Below are 16,945 nucleotides of genomic sequence, written 5' to 3'. Positions count from 1 at the left end.
GGGACAGGAAGCACAATAGAAAAACAAACCACTGTAGGAGCAGAGAGGTCCATTCTGAGGCCAATTTACCATCTACAAATGGTAATTCCAACCTATTCTCTCAGACAGACCCTACGGGGATGCTCCAGCCTGGCTGTGTCTTTGGCAGGAGAAGGGCTCTCAGGTGATCTGGTGACTCACTCCCTTTTGCTGATTTGCAGCTGTGAGGCTGCCTCAGTCTTTCTCTCCTTTCTCTAGCTTTTTTCTTCTCACTGAAATGTACATTTTGAAATTTTATCTCAAAAATTCTAAACTGAAATGGTGGCTAAAAATATTATTAAAATCTATCTTTTTGTATATAAATGAAGGAGTAAATTACCTTAAGAAAAAAATAGTACTTTTTGTTAAAGGACTCTTGCTCTAGGTTTTGAAATTTAGACCTTAACTGTCTTGATGAATAGGACATTCAGTATGGACATCCAGTCCATACTGACATTTGGACAGTTCAGTATGGCGTAGGACAATCCAGAGTGGTGAGTGGTTCAGGGAATGATGCTGCTACACTGGAGTGCCCTCTCAGATGGCATCTGCAGTGCTGACAGTGAGCGTATCACTAGAGAAGAGAAAGCTTTCAGAAAACTGCCTTACCTTACCTTGTAGAGTGGCCCGAGTGGCATTGGCTTCAGGGATCCAGGCTGGATGGTTATGGAAGTGATTGCTATGAAGGGAACAGGGTGGGCTAGTGAGAACAGGAATGAATGTCTTTGTCGAGACTTTGCCATAGTAAGTTTTCCTCCTTTCCTTCTGAAATCTCCTGTCACTCTCTCAGTGAGCTGCAGTGGCCTCTTTTGCACTTCTCCCATTTTCCTAGCGTATTCTCACTGAAACGCACATTTAAAATTCTAAACTGAAATGGTGACTACAAATGTGCTGCTGCTAACATTCTCCTCTGCCATGTGACAGTGCTCAGTCTCACACAGCAGAAGTGATCTGTAGGTGAGTTGTCACATCTGGAAGGTTCAGGTATATGTGACAGAATGGAAGTTATTTTTCAGATACTGCATGCGAATGGTTCAGCTTTATTAACAGTATATGTTAGGTATAAACCCATTGTAGTAATTCAAAGTAAAGACTAAAATTACTATATAGAAAAATGAAAATCTAGTATCCTTATTTCTAACTGATAGCTAAGGATTTAAGATCTTAAAATGTCACTTCAGACACTTAGTTTATAAACTAAAAAGTTGTCCTATGTGTAAATAAGAAATATGAAACCTATAGGAAAGTTCAGTATATAAAGATTTAAATCGTCTTCCAAGTAAATCAGCACCTTCATCTTAACTGAAATTCCATAGTAATTTTTTTAAAAATTGAGTCTAAACTTACACAGAGTAGTAAGATACAATCACAGAGCCATTTCTTGTGTATATATGCACACATAATGTCTTCTTCTGTTGGTTTTCACATTATTTCCTTGTTTATTTACCCATTTAGTTGTTGCAGGAAGAGAAGGGGTTGTAACAGGGAGCTTACCGCTTGGCTAAACTGGCTGACCTATCTCCAAAGATCCGCCCATCTCTGCCCTACCTCTCCTTACTTGGCACTTCATTGTAGATGTATGTGGCCAAGCGTAGCTTTTTATGGGGGACTAGATGGCCACATTCATGTGTTCATGTTTACATGACATGTACTTCTCTCATTACGCCAGCTCTACTACCTCTGCAAAGACAACTCTGGAAAATAATTCCCAATCAGATAGATACATAGCTTCAGTGATTAAAGAAAGGTTTTATTGCAGTAGATGAACAGCCTATGGAAAAATAATGAACAGTATAGATACAGCTCCATGGTTGTCTTGAAACTCAATATATAAGGGGCTGGAGAGAGGGTTAAGAGCATGTATTGCTCTTACAGAGAACTCAGGTTCATTTGTCAGGCAGTTCCATCTGACACCCACCTACTTCTGGACACCCAGGCACTGCACTTACCCATGTGCACACAGAAATAGACATACAAACACACTTTTTGTTTTTTTGGTTTTTTGAGACAGGGTTTCTCTGTATAGCCCTGGCTGTCCTGGAACTCACTTTATAGACCAGGCTGGTCTCGAACTCAGAAATCCACCTGCCTCTGCCTCCCGGGGTGCTGGGATTAAAGGTGTGCACAATGCAGTCACCTTGTAAATATTAATGAGGCCACCATTATTATATATAAAGTATTTTAAAAGATTTATTATTTTACAAACATACTTTTTAAAATAATAAATCTTCTTTTTAAACTTCATATATAATAATGTGCCCTCATTAATATTCACAAGGTGACTGCATTTTAGAAACTGTTATTTCAAATGGCAAAATAAAAGAGTAAGGATGCCTGTATTTCATTTAAGGGAAATTAAGCAATTTGTAATTTGATTGTAAAGGATTTTTTTCTTTAGTCACTAATCAGTGGGGCATTTTACATGTTGTCCTTTACTGAGTTGATACAATAAACACAAACAAAAAGCAAAAATGAAATTCTATTAGAGAAACCATGAAACTCAACTAATTGTAGCTTGTTGGGAAATTGAGGTGTAGATGAGAACAGCACCCAAGAGCCCAGCAACACTGTCTGACACTAGATATAAACTGGTCTGTTGTTTGTAAATTTATAAAAGTATTCATAATATGGCAAAATTTAGAGAATGTCGCACCATTAAGAAAAGTAACAACAGCCACTCTAGAAATCAGTCTGGCAGTTCCTCAGAAAACTGGACATAGTACTACCTGAGGACCCAGCTATACCACTCCTGGGCATATACCCAGGAGATGCTCCAACATGTAATAAGGACACATGCTCCATTATGTTCATAGTCGTCATATTTATAATAGCCAGAAGCTGGAAACAACCCAGATATATCTCAACAGAGGAATGGATACAGAAAATGTGGTACATTTACACAATGGAGTACTACTCAGCTATTAAAAACAATGACTTCATGATATGCGCAGGCAAATGGATGGGATTAGAAAATATCCTGAGTGAGGTAACCCAGTCACAAAAGAACACACAGGTATACAATCCACAGACCATATGAAACTCAGGAAGAAGGAAGACCAAAGTATGGATGCTTCCGTGCTTCTTAGAAGGGGGAATAAAATATTCACAGGAGGAAATATGGAGACAGAGTATGGAGCAGAGACTGAAGGAAAAGCCATCCAGAGACTGTCCCACCTGAGGATCCATCCCATATACAGTGGCCAAACTGAGACTCTATTGCAGATGCTGGGAAGTGCTTGCTGACAGGAGCCTGATATGGCTGTCTGCTGGTAGGCTCTGGCAGAGCCTGACAAATACAGAGGTGGATGCTCGTAGCCAACCATTGTACTGTGTTCGGGGTCCCTGATGGAGGAGTTGGAGAAGGGACAGAAGAAGCTAGGGGGTTTACAGCCCCATGTGGGGAGCAACAGTATCAGCCGGCCAGGCCCCAGGGAGGTCCCAGGGTCTGACCCACCAACCAAAGAATACACATGGAGGAACCCATGGCTCGGTTGCATATGTGGCAGAGGATGTGGCCTTGTTGGACATCAGTGGGAGGAGTGTCCCTTGGGCCTAAGGGTGTTCAATGCCCCAGTGTAGGGGAATGCCAGGATGGGAAGGTGGGAGTGGGTAGGTGGGTAAGGGAGCACCCTCTTAGAGGCGGGGGAGGGGGCATGGGATAGGGAGTTTCTGGAGGGGAGACCTGGAAAGGGGAAAACATTTGAAATGTAAATAAAGAAAACATCCAAAAAAAGAAAACAGCAATTTGAATCTGTCCTTAGGCATTTGGGATATGCTATCTTGCCAATGGTTCTGTGTTGTTTAACACCTCTCTGTGCACTGCGCTCTCTGTTCCCTCCCTAGGAACGACCTGCCTCTGATGCGTGGCAGAAACTGGAGACATCCCGTGAGTATAGGAACAGTAACCGGCTGCGAGAGTACCAACTCGAGGGGATGAACTGGCTTCTTTTCAACTGGTACAACAGGTGAGGGTCCTGAGCCAGCCGGTGCTCACACACTGCAGCTGCCTTTGTTGCCTTGACCTGAGGTACCCTGAGGCTTAGAACACTGGATCTGGAATCATTCCCAAACAACTAAAGGAGAAATGAGTAGAGGGCACGGTCTGATCCAAAGGATAGCGACAAAGCTCTGAGGATGGGCACTGGCTGGCTGGGTTTGATACAGGGCCTAATGTGGGCAGGCAGCCTCAATCAAATTCAGTATTGTATGCTAAGAAAGCCTTAAACTCCTGACGCCGCCACACATCTTAAGTTGTTACACCCACTGTTCCTCAATTTAAAGTCTGTATTCTAGATTCTAGACTCACTCCACTATTTGTCACTCAGCTGTTACTTAATTTTATTCTGGTTCTTACTAGAATCTAAAGGAACCAGATGAAATCTGGAAAACATAACTTGAGATTTTCTTATGATTGGCTATTGTATCCCATTCAGTTATTTTTAAATTAATGCATTGGAATGAAAACACACTTAAAAGGGATTCAAGAGGCCTAATGTCCTACTGTACTCTGCTACTTACAGTATGACCCAGAGCATAACTTATGCAACCAAACCAGGTCTTGGGTCTGAACAATGAGGGAGTGAGACCAGATGCGGTAAATTGTCTTCCAGGACCACCATCCTGCTTCTCATCACCAGAACATAGCAATGTTTATAGTCTTTCATGAGAAGGAATTTATTATGTAGGTTAAAATGTTGTCATTTGTTAACACAGAGGCTACACAGTGGGACTCCTTTCCATCTTTACTTTGGTGTCAAGGAAGTTTGCAGTTCTAAAAACTGAGTTAAAGAATCACAGGTGTTCCCTCATGAGTACAGTTGAGTACAATTGAATATGTGTGACACAGAAAAAAAAACAGGCTCTCTGTGGGGAAATGGAGAACAGCGCCGGGACAGGGACAAGAGGAACCAAAAGTAAAGACATACACAATGGCATGTATGCTATCTTAAAAATTAATTTAAAAATTAAATTTTAAATGATACAGCCTGGGTTATTGACATTTCCCCTTAATATTGTTTTATAATATTTTTAGTTTCTATTCTAAAAGCTTTGTTTTAGAAATATTCTCATAAGTTGGCATAAGCAGAGTCTAAATAATTATAAAACTAGCCTTAATTTGATCGCTATGAAATTATAAAGCCTTCATTAACCTCACAGGTCAGAGTTTTAGTTATAACTAGCCTCTGTAATTTCCCTATATTGGTAATGAATTACCCATACTTCTTACCCTCTGCAGAAAAAACTGTATATTGGCTGATGAAATGGGCCTAGGGAAAACCATCCAGTCCATCGCATTCCTTTCAGAAATCTTTGTCAGAGGAATCCACGGCCCCTTTCTCATCATTGCCCCACTTTCCACCATCACTAACTGGGAGCGAGAATTCCGGACATGGACGGAGATGAATGCTATTGTGTACCACGGCAGCCAGATCAGCAGGCAGATGATCCAGCAGTACGAAATGGTATACAGAGATGCACAGGTGAGCCTCTCTACCCAAAAGGTCAGATACCGACCTCAGACCTGCCTTTCTGCCACTTGCCTTCAGGGGCTCCAATCCGTATCTCTAGCTGCTGTTGGCTTGTTTGTCGAGTTCTATCTGCTGAGGCTGACTTCTGCGTAAGACTATGATAGCACAGACTGAAGAAATGCTTTCTTATCCCCATGAGGTATATCTGAGGTCTTTTTTTCAACACTGAAAACTTGGCTTATTGGCTAGTCTGTGAAGTTGCTTTTGTGTGCAAAAGATTTTGTCTCGACTGTTAAATACTTATTAAAGAAAATAAAAATAAGTGTGTGAGTCAGGCATGATGGTACACTCCTTTAATCCCTGGGAGGCAGATGCAGCAGATCTCTTGAGTTTGCAGTCAGCCTGATCTACATAACAAGTTCCAGGCCAGTCAAGGCTACATAGTGAGACTCTGTCTCAAAAATAATAACAACATTTTTTTTTAAAAATGCATGGTGTTTAGAATTTGAGCCCAGGGAATTAGTAGAGAAAATGAAGAAATTGGATAGGGAAAGGTAAAAAACAGGTTTCATGCTGAAAATACAGCTTTGTTTTCTATGCTTTTGTTATATGTAATCAGTTTACTAAGTATGGGTCTGTACCTTTACTGGGCACTGCTTGTCATAATTAAAGTAAAAATTAAATAATCAGGCAGAGGAAAACCAGGGCTTCAGACAATGCTGATATTGCTTGGCAGAAATTTTATATTGCTTTAATACTGGGCAGCTCTGAGATGTGATGGCAGCATTTAGACAGCAAGACAGGGGTGTATCCTGTTCAGTAGCACTTGCACAAGGTACATGCACACCACTATCGGAGTTTGTGCTAGCACCTGAGTTATAAGGTAAACTTACGTAGCACAGGTTTTTCTTGAGTGTTGAAAGTATTAGGGTTAGGTAGACTCCAGCTGGAGATAATTCATGAGTCCTAGCTGCTTTCCTTCGGATCATAATTAAGAAATGAAAAGCTCCCTGTTGCCCTCATTTTGTCTTAATTTCCTGAGGCCAGTGACTCGTAAATTCATTTCCTTGATATTCTGAGTTTTCTCTCATCTAAACAACCCGTTCATTCTTATGGTTTTTTTTTTCATTTTTTATATGAGAGAAAACAGGATCTATTGGCATCTCATCTGTCATTGAATTATGCAGTTTCGCTCAAGTCTACTATTAGCAGAATTCAGTAGCTGTGGTGTAAAGCTCTGCTTTTGGCTTGTCATCCTCAGGGAAACCCCCTTTCAGGAGTCTTCAAGTTCCACGTCGTCATCACAACGTTTGAGATGATCCTGGCAGATTGCCCAGAGCTGAAGAAAATTCACTGGAGCTGTGTGATAATTGATGAGGCCCACAGACTGAAGAATAGGAACTGCAAACTTCTGGAAGGGTTAAAGCTCATGGCCCTGGTGAGAACTAGCTAGCTTTTTACATAAATAATCATAAATTCCTTCTACTCAAAATGGAGGGAGTATCCCATGGCCTTGTGCACATCCACATCCTTTGTGCCACAGATTGATTCCCTGGGGGGGTTGGGGGGGAGGCTAGAAAGCACTAAAATAACATGGAATTTGTAACCTGGAACTGCGAGGTGTTTATAGTTGATTTCTTGGTCCTGAATGAATTGGTGCCAGAGAGGATAGACTTTTTTTTTAAGATTTATTTATTTATTTTATGTATACGAGTACACTGTAGCTGTCTTCAGACACACCAGAAGAGGGCATCAGATCCCAGTATAGATGGTTGTGAGCCACCATGTGGTTGCTGGGAATTGAACTCAGGACCTCTGGAAGATCGGTCAGTGCTCTTAACCGCTGAGCCATCTCTCCAACCTGAGTCTTTTAACATTACTGCCTTGTAACAGTGGATAGGCACTTAGTGATTTTGAGTGAATGAGTGGTTGATCTAGTTTTCATGAAATTGCTGCTGAAATCATGATGTGAAAAGGAAGTTGGCCTATTCATGACTCTACACATATACAATATTGGTACTCTATCTTTTCATTAAAGATTTGCCAGAAACTAAACACAAATTACCCAGGCTAATATTTTCACCACAAACATGTACTATTTTTGTGGCTCCAACATGGTTCACAATCTGCTCTCATTTTTATAGGAACACAAAGTGCTGCTCACAGGAACACCCTTGCAGAACTCTGTGGAAGAGCTCTTCAGTTTGCTTAACTTTCTGGAGCCCTCGCAGTTCCCTTCAGAGACTGCCTTCTTAGAGGAGTTTGGTGATCTCAAAACAGAAGAACAGGTAATTCGGAGCCTAAGGGATTGAGACAATATAGTGGTTAAGAAAAGTGCAAGTCTCTATGAGAACAGAATGTTTTAAGAGTCCTACTCTTGTAAAATGAGCATTGCCTCCTTTGTTTTGTGTATTCGTTTGTTTATGTTGACAAAGGCACCTAATTATTAGCAATTCTTGTTGTTAATAAGAATTATTATTTCCTGCTGCACTGAAGGCCCTGTACTCTCACTGATGGGATTTGTAGCTCTGGCCTCAATAGCAAGCTGTTGTCTTTTGCTTCCCTGTTCCTTTGTCTTTTCTGCTCCATAATCTGCAGCATGTTTCCAGGGCCTCTCTTCTTATGCATTACACAAATGTGAGTAAAAGAAGCCAGCCATACATGTGGATTAACTGAGTCTAATTTTGTCCCAATTGCCTGGACTTTCCCTACTTTTGAAGATCTGTTAACAGTCTAGTTTATTGGACCCAATTTAAAACAATATTAATATTCATCTATTGTTGATAGAAATATTTACTATGAATTATAAAAATGTGTCAAACAAGTTTAAATGCTATAAAACGAACAAAATAACAGAGTTGTGAATGTAAAAGGAAAGATCAGACCTGTTTAAGAATCTAGACCAAGGGAGACAGTACAGTGTAAGAATCGTTTACAATAGGTACGTTTCCAATGATGAAAAAGGAAGACTGACTCTGTCCACGAGAGGGGAGCTCAGAATGATGAGTGCCGGGAGCTCACACAGTGGTGACAGGTGACCTGGTCGAGTTGAACAGGATGACTGCAGTACAAGAAAAGCCAGAAGAGCTAGAGTGTGTTGTGGGAAGAGAAATGGGGGTTGAAAAACAAGAGGGTAACAGAAGTCTTACACATTTTTATTTTAAGAAAGGCATAGTTCTGTAAATTGATTAGCAACATCGCAAAAGTGTGGTAGTGTAAAAAATTTGGAGACCACAAAGGTTTGAGACTACAGCCACTGATGTCAAGAGTGCGCTCTGGTTCCGGTCTGATGCTTTTACTTGTCATGCAAGTCAGACTTTGATAACAGTAAAAAAATTAATTAAAAATTTGAAAAGCACATGTAATTTTCCCCCTCTGCATTTCAATATCTGTTGATCCTTCAAAAGCCAGCTCCAGCCCTCTCCACTTTTGGACCATTGGGAATACATCCTCTTCTCCCATTGCACTGAATTTGTGGTATGCATTTTTTCTTCTTCCTAGACAATGATCTCCTTGAGGACAAGGCCCACATCTTCTCCAAAGTTGTGTTTGTTGTATTGACCAGCACAGTGTCTGGCATGTAGTATACTCTAAGTGATTCAGGTATGAACCAAGTGAAGGGCAAAAGCTGAACCCGGCATGTGGCAGATTGACATTTGTCCGTACCTTTAACAATTAGCTAGCTCTGTTTTCCTCTTTAGGCTCTTACATAGTAATTCTTCACCCATTGGGGAAACTACATTCCTAAATGCCTTAGGATAATCAAGGTCTGAAGAAAGTTAGGTTTAAAATTGGGATTAGTTCATTAGCTATCTGGTTTATTTTAATTGACACAAAAATTGCATTTTTGTGTGTGTGTACAATATGCTTTGAAATATATATATATATACATAGTAGAATAGCTGAATCAGGCTACTTAACCTATGCAGTACACTACCATCTTACTTTTTGTGGTGAGAATACTCAAAATCACTCTCAGAGCAGTCCTCAAGAATACGTGTTACTATAGTTTCCATGTTATGCAGTAGCTTTCTTGACTTCGTTCTGTCTAATTAAAATGACCAACATCTCCCCAGACCCACTCTGATAATCATCTTCTACTTACTGTTTGAAGAAGAAGTGTTTATTTTAAAACACAATACCTATAAGCTCAGAAGTGTCTGTTTACAATATAAAAGCATGCTCATCATTGTCTAAAACCTGTTTCACTAAGTATCTCTTTAACCTCCTTGCAAGTGGTGCTGTGTTTCTTCAGGGAGCAGTGCTACAGCAGGTCCCACCCCTTTTAGAAATGTTGAACAGCAAGCCCTTTCTGACTTTAGAACTTAATTTCTTTTGTATTCTCCTGTTTTTATTTTATTTTCTCATCAGGGTTGATCTTGCTGGTACCACACTTGGCAGTATGTAGATTACCTCAGGCGCTTTGACTCTGAATCACCTATCCTGTCATTGTCTTCTGGAAGAGGGAGAGAGTTCCCTTGGTACAGTCTAGTGAATGGAGATCTTTGTGCAGATGTGGTTCTTAGACACAGCCAGATTATGGCAGAGAATACTACCAGGCTTTGAACGGCCCACATACGACAGCTCCCATGATATTGCTATACAACTTCTTTATACACTCCTAAACAAAAACACTGCTGCTGTTACTTAAAAGGCATAGGGTACCTCCATTTCAAACCGCCTCTAAGTTCTTAACTCTGTCCTTTTCAGCGTCTTAGTCTTCCTTCTTAATGTATCATTTGTACCTTCTAACAACACAAAATATTCTTCATATAACTTCTGTGCATGTGTGTGTGTGTGTGTGCGTGTGTGTTACGAAAAGAACAAGAAAGGTTTGTTTTCCCCATCCTAGAGAATAGGTACTGACTTCCTTCTCCCTTTTTATCTCGCTTAAGAGGTTGCCCACATAGGTTCTTGATAATTTGTGGACTGAAACCATATCCCTTTTTCCTCCAGATATTATTGTAAGGTCCCCATTTTCAGGGATCAGTCTGACATTTTATGTCATTTTTTATGATCACAATACTATGATGATATTGAAGCGATTATAGTGAATGTTGACATACCAAAGTGATCATTTAGTCCAAACTGGGGCAAATAAATGGCTTTCCTTTTCCTGAACAGGTAAAGAAATTGCAGTCTATCCTAAAACCAATGATGCTTCGGCGCCTGAAAGATGATGTGGAGAAGAACCTTGCTCCTAAGCAAGAGACCATCATTGAAGTAGAACTGACCAATATCCAGAAAAAGTACTATCGTGCTATCCTAGAGAAAAACTTTTCCTTCCTGACCAAAGGTGCAAATCAACACAACATGCCCAATCTTATCAATACTATGATGGAGCTCAGAAAATGCTGTAACCACCCCTACCTGATCAATGGTGAGTCCGGCAGTTGGGAGCAGTAACTCAGGACAGGCGTGGGTCTCTGCTGAAAGCTAGTAATAAGAAAGGCCTGTTTGCTAAGTTCTCTTTGTATACTAAACTAGAACATATTTTTATCTTTTTACATAGTATAGAACAGAGCTTCAGAGAGGTTGATGGACCTGCCTGAATAATATAATAATATCTACTGATTCTTTGTTTCTGCAGGGCTTCTATAAACATGCCTGGCAGAGAGGGGTGTTACCTACCAGTTTTCTGCCCTTATGACCTGTACTCTAACCCAAACTTTGCTATAAAATAGAGAAGTGTGTTATTTAGTTGAATGAATGATGATGTAGCAATGAGATTAAAAGTGCATAAAAGTTCAGTCATATTAGTCAACACTGACTAATTGGAAATGAGGATGCTGGTGGTGGTGGTGGGTACCAGAGATCCACGTCTAGTATCTTCCTCAGTCACTCTGTACCTTTTTTTTGAGACATAGTCTGTTACTGAATCAATTGTTTATCAGTTTCGCTAGACTGGCTGGCGAGGAAGCCCAAGTGTGTATCCTCCTCTCCCCTCTCCCCTGTGCTAGCATATGCTACCGTGTGAAAGTCTTATCTGAGTAAGTTGGGTTAGAACTTGACATCTCTGACTTTGAGTTTCTTAGAGGGAATTCTAGGAAAGCAAGGTGGCCCTCTTGCTACAGCAAACTGACTCCTAGGGGTGCAGAGCAAACCACACTTGGAGTCTGACTGCTGATCCAGCAGAGTCAGGATTCATTGTTTGCCCAGAATCTACAAAAGAAAGAACAGTTTTTAATTACATCTTATTCAAGAATGCTTTTTGTCCATTTTTTTTTTCAGGGGCCGAGGAAAAGATTCTGGAAGATTTCAGAAAAGCGCACAGCTCCGAAGCCTCTGACTTCCAGCTGCAGGCCATGATCCAGGCGGCCGGGAAGCTGGTGCTGATTGACAAGCTTCTCCCCAAGCTCATTGCCGGGGGCCACAAAGTGCTCATCTTCTCGCAGATGGTGCGCTGCCTCGACATCCTGGAAGATTATCTCATCCAGAGGAGGTGAGACTCCTTCATCGGCACACTCGCCCACCACTACAGGCAGTGTGTGTCTTTAACATCCATTCGCATAGGTCTTAACAACAGAACATTCACCATTAGAGTAAAAGAATATCTTTTTAAAGACTGACTAAAGTCCATTGTTAATCGTAAGACCAGGTAGTCTCAAGTTTAACTGTCTGGAATAAATTCGTAGCTTTTATAGTGTGGAGTTACTGTTTTACTTAGAAAAATCCCACGCTTGTTTATATTTAACTTCAGTTGGAAGAAATAGAATTGCAGTAGCATTAGGAAAGGCTAAGGAAATGATGTAGTAACATTCTTGCTGTGTCCTGGAAGATGCCGCCTCCTTAAGTTTCTGAAGTACTTAAGCCAGCAACTCAAAAAGAATTGTTTGTCCACTCAGTGGATCTCTGAGGCTTTGTGACACTAATGGTGACAGCCAGCTCTCTACTTCCTGCCCTGTAATTCACTGGACCTGACTTTCATGACTGTACAAGTGAGAAGTCTGGTATCATGGAGATTATTGAGATTCAGGAAGGAACTGCCCTGGACTCCTCGTACTATTTTAGATTTTCTGTCACTGTAATACACCAGTGACCTGAAGATGATGATAAATTTGTAAGAATGCACTTGCAAGGATAAAAGTTCACAAGATCATTATAGTTAGTAGTGTTAGCACTATACATCTTTCTTCTCAAGTAGTAAAACTGGAGTAGGTCTCAGATGTCCTTGAAAATTGTGTTTGTCCTTATAAATTAAATCCCTTACTAGAAAGAATAAAACAAATGACAGGCTTAACTGAGGGAAGTGCTGGCTTTAATATGCATAGGTACTTCTTCAGAGTCAGATTAGGTAATAAGGAAAGTTCTCTGAGCACCATAGTAGAAACCTAGAGGGGAAGCTGATGAGTCTAAAACAGAGCCAACAAAACAGTTGTGTAGCTTGTCATTTCACTATAGATTACAAACTTACTGCCAAAGCACTCGCTCTTTGTAAATATCTTACTCTTCAAAATACATATGACTGTTGAAGGTGGTGCTTTGTTTTGATAGTGAGTTACAGTGATATGAACAGACTTGGGAAGTATAAGTCTTTACTAAGCTGTCTTTTAGGTTGTTTTTCCTTTATTGTTTATTTTAATTGTGTTCCAGTTAAGAATTATGATTCTCTTTGAAAATATGAAATATATAGCATGACACCTGGATAAGTCTTTGTTCATGCCTAAAGGCCGTCTCTTTTTAGCCTTTTATTTTGAACAATAAAATCTATAGAACTTTACTTTCTTTCCAACTAGGTCTAATTGTCTAGTTTTCTATTTAATAAAATAGGATATTTTCCCCAACATTTATTATCAAGTACTGCTTATAAAATTTACTGAAGTGTTACAAATGCTAGGTGTATGTCCATTCTTTTTGTTCTTCCTTGAAATGTGTTTATTCTTGGGCCAGTAGAGATGGTTCAGTGGTTAAGAGCACTTGCTGTTCTTACAGACGACCCAAATTTAGTTTCCAGCACCTACACGGAGCAACTCATGGTTGCCTGAAATTCTAGCTCTTGGGCACTCAACACCCTCTCTGGCCTTCACAGGCACCTGTACACATGTGGCATGCACATAGATATACATACACATAAATAAAAATATCTTTTAAAATTCTATTATTATGCTTACATTTTTCTAGATGAACGTTAAAATTATTCTTTAAACTTACTTGTAACCATTCTAGACCTTAACTGCAATGTATTTGTATACACATATGTAATTTATAAAGAGGGAAGAGAGATATATTCACAATAGGATTTAATTGGACTTTTATACATTAAATAGACAGAGATTGATGTCTTTGAAAAATTGAGAAACATGCTACTCTCTGTATCATCCTAGGCCATTTATGTACACTTAATAAGGAGGCCCACCTGCCTACCTGTTGTTGAGACCTATGTTATAGGTACATAGTGAGCTGCTCATTGCTGGCAGACAAGAATATTGTTCATTTCCCTTCAGGCCTTCTAAGGTCAACAAGTCTTGTGCCAAAAACATGTTGTCCCCACACCTAGCCTGTCTCTCAGAGGTTTCTCCAGAGTGCCACCTGCTTCTTGTTGACATATGACAGTTTCTGAGAATTACAGCTTGATGAGCCACATTAGTTCCTAGGATTCTCATTCACACTACAGTTGTTACATAGGGTTAATTGCTGAAGTTTGGTGTGGAGAAGTTGATGGTATCTGATTTCTTCATTCAACCTTCCTGGCTTTCAAGGTTCTCTTTGTTCTTGAGCATCTTTACTGTGCCAGCTGTCAGTTAGCGTTTTGTCCTCATTTAATCTTACGCCAGACTCTCACACAGAAGTGGGATAGTGCGGAGTGATTTCATTCATTTTTAGTTTTTTCTTTAAGAGCCCTCCCTCAAAACTAAACAAGTGCAAGTGGGAATCCTTGTCTCCGCCATTCAGCACACGTACCGTCTGAAAGCTGTTATGTTACAGCTGCTAGGATGCTTTCTACTTTATGAAGAAAACATGCATACACACCACCCCCTCTCCTCGTGACGTCAAGCTACATCATCCCTATTTGTTGATTTCTTCCTTCCGAAATGCCGTGCCAATTCCAAATTAGGACCCACAGGCCTCTAGGTTCTCCTTGATGCTCAAGGGTATCTTGTCATAAGACCCTCGTCCTCTGTTCCTGTAGCATTGCTTGTTGACATAGAAGGGAAGGAGGCTATTGTTTAATAGAATCCTAGCCCTGTCTTCTCACCAAGCTCTGGGCTGCTTCTACCCCATCACACTTAGCCCAGTACAGAGTGCCGCATTGCTTGCTCAGCACCATTTTGATATTTAGGTATACTGAGTCTGCCTTCAGTCAGAATTTTAAATTTCCAAACTGTACTAGTGTCCCTAACTTGTCTGTAAGTGCTATTTTTAGTTCTTAAGCAAACTTCTCTGTTCAGCATTGAAATGTGGGTTACTCTGAGAACCATCATTGTCTGGTGGATCTGGCTTCAAATTGCTTCAAATAGGGTTTATTCAGCTTACACTTCCACATTGCTGTTCATCACCAAAGGAAGTCAGGACTGGAATTCAAGCATCAAGCAGGTCAGGAAGCAGGAGCTGATGCAGAGGGCATGAAGGGATGTTTCTTACTGGCTTGCTCCCCTGGCTTGCTCAGCTTTTGTTCTTTTAAAACCCAAGACTACCAGCCCAGGGATGGCACCACCCACAATGGGCCCTAACCCCTTGATCACTAATTGAGAAAAAAATGGCTTACAGCTGTATCTCATGGAGGCATTTCCCCAACTGAAGCTCCTTTCTCTATGATAACTCCAGCTTGTGTCAAGTTGACACAGAACCAGCCAGTACACTTATCTTATGTGTATGAATGTCTTACCCATAAGCATGTCTGTTTACTATGGGCATACCTGGTGCCCAAGGAGATCAGAAGACAGTGTCAGATACCCTGGAACTGGAGTTGCATATGATTGTGAACCACCACATAGTTACTGTGAGTCAAACCAGGCCCTCTGCACAAACAGCCAGTGCTCAAACTATTGAGCTCCCAGGCTCAGCCTTTTCCTCAGAATGTTCCTTGTACTTGTCCTTCACCTTTGAGTTTTTGTCAGCTTTAGTGTCCAGAGTAACTTATCCCTATAAATTCACTTGTTGTCAGTAGGGTAAACAGAAAGGATATAAAAAGACACAGGAAAAATAAGACTGTTGCTGTCCGTTACTGCTCTGTTAATTTCATAGTATCCACATGAATGTTCTTCTGTGATGTGTTTTGTTTTCTGAATGGACCCCGAGCATCTCCATTGCCTGTTCTTTATATTCCTTTCTTTACCCCACCATGCTAGCCAAATATTTCTGTACTCTTGAAGCAGGTGCCCTCTACCTCACTCCGTTCTCCTCTTCATGGTCTTTAGTCTTCCTGGTCTCAGCACATCTTAGAAACCCTTTTCAGTGCTGTAACTGTGCACATGGAGGTTTTGCTCTGCACCTTAAACGTTTTTGAGAAACCGACAGGGTGCAAGTTACCAGTTTGCAGCCCAGGCCTGGCAATTCAAGCTCCTTAACACTTCCGAGTGCCCTGAGCGACGAGCACTGCTGAAGTCAATGGTTAAGGCTTATATTTGTTTCCCTACCAGGAAAATTGTACGACAGCATTCTTTGCAAGTATAAAGTGGGAAATTGGTGAGAATAAGTTGTTGGACAACTTGTTGGGGATCAGTTTCTGATTTTAAGTCTTGTAGGCATCCTTGATTTATAACTGGCTTTTTTTTTAAACAAGGAAGACATTTTTCAGTGCAATTTTAATCTGCTCTGCTTCTCCTGTAGAGGGTGGGACTCCTTAGAGACAGTTGACATCTGATCCAGATTTAGAAGTGATATATTTGAGGCCATTGGGCAGTAGCTTCCTAATTGTTTGTTCTTTGAACTATGATTAACACCTGGGCTTTCATTCATTTGGGTCCCCTCAGATACACCTATGAGCGAATTGATGGGCGAGTACGGGGAAACCTGCGCCAGGCAGCCATCGACCGGTTCTGTAAGCCAGACTCAGACCGCTTTGTCTTTCTTCTGTGCACCAGAGCGGGAGGCCTGGGAATCAATCTCACAGCTGCTGATACCTGCATCATATTTGATTCTGACTGGAACCCACAAAATGACTTGCAGGTAACCATAGGATGATAACTATTTAGCTGCCTTGACTCCCAGAATTTCATAACAAAGTCTGGCTTAGTTATAGATTGTCTGGTGTGCTGCATTTGTAGTATCAGCTCTTAGGGATTTGGCTAGAAGAAGAAACTAAATGAAAAGTAGGTGTTGACCCTTCCCACTAATTAGAGAGTAGTTCTCTCCTTTGATTGAAATGAAGTGATATTTCCTGGTAATAGCCTCCAAACACAAACTAAAACTGCTGTTATCAAACTTAAATATCTGACATTTTCCCTTCAGTTTGCTTGATGTTACATGTCAATTACAGTAAATGAATTAACAAAAAAATAAAAAGTGGGAAAGCTCTC

At 40.6% G+C, this 16,945-nt stretch overlaps 1 protein-coding gene across 12 annotated transcripts in view; it reads left to right on the top strand.

Annotated features, from left to right (window-relative positions):
• Chd6 (chromodomain helicase DNA binding protein 6) overlaps positions 1–16,945 on the top strand; it is a 162,109-nt gene that overhangs the window by 84,137 nt on the left and 61,027 nt on the right. For 9 of the 12 annotated variants that reach the window (XR_001783180.2, XR_001783182.2, XR_001783181.2 and 6 more), the window contains 7 exons: positions 3,862–3,983; positions 5,255–5,498; positions 6,748–6,924; positions 7,631–7,774; positions 10,611–10,866; positions 11,718–11,928; positions 16,400–16,595. Coding sequence is in view for 7 of the 12 variants with exons in the window: in NM_173368.3 (NP_775544.2) it covers positions 3,862–3,983; positions 5,255–5,498; positions 6,748–6,924; positions 7,631–7,774; positions 10,611–10,866; positions 11,718–11,928; positions 16,400–16,595 (1,350 nt within the window). In the remaining 5 variants the exon portion in view is untranslated. Of the gene's footprint in view, positions 1–3,861; positions 3,984–5,254; positions 5,499–6,747; positions 6,925–7,630; positions 7,775–9,002; positions 9,090–10,610; positions 10,867–11,717; positions 11,929–16,399; positions 16,596–16,945 lie in introns of those variants that run through there. The other 3 variants (NR_126509.1, XM_006500184.4, XM_030252081.1) reach the window with 3 other exon arrangements.

Source organism: Mus musculus, chromosome 2, assembly GCF_000001635.26.
Source record: "Mus musculus strain C57BL/6J chromosome 2, GRCm38.p6 C57BL/6J".
NCBI classification, from domain to species: domain Eukaryota; kingdom Metazoa; phylum Chordata; class Mammalia; order Rodentia; family Muridae; genus Mus; species Mus musculus.
This window is presented reverse-complemented; position numbering and strand designations above follow the sequence as displayed.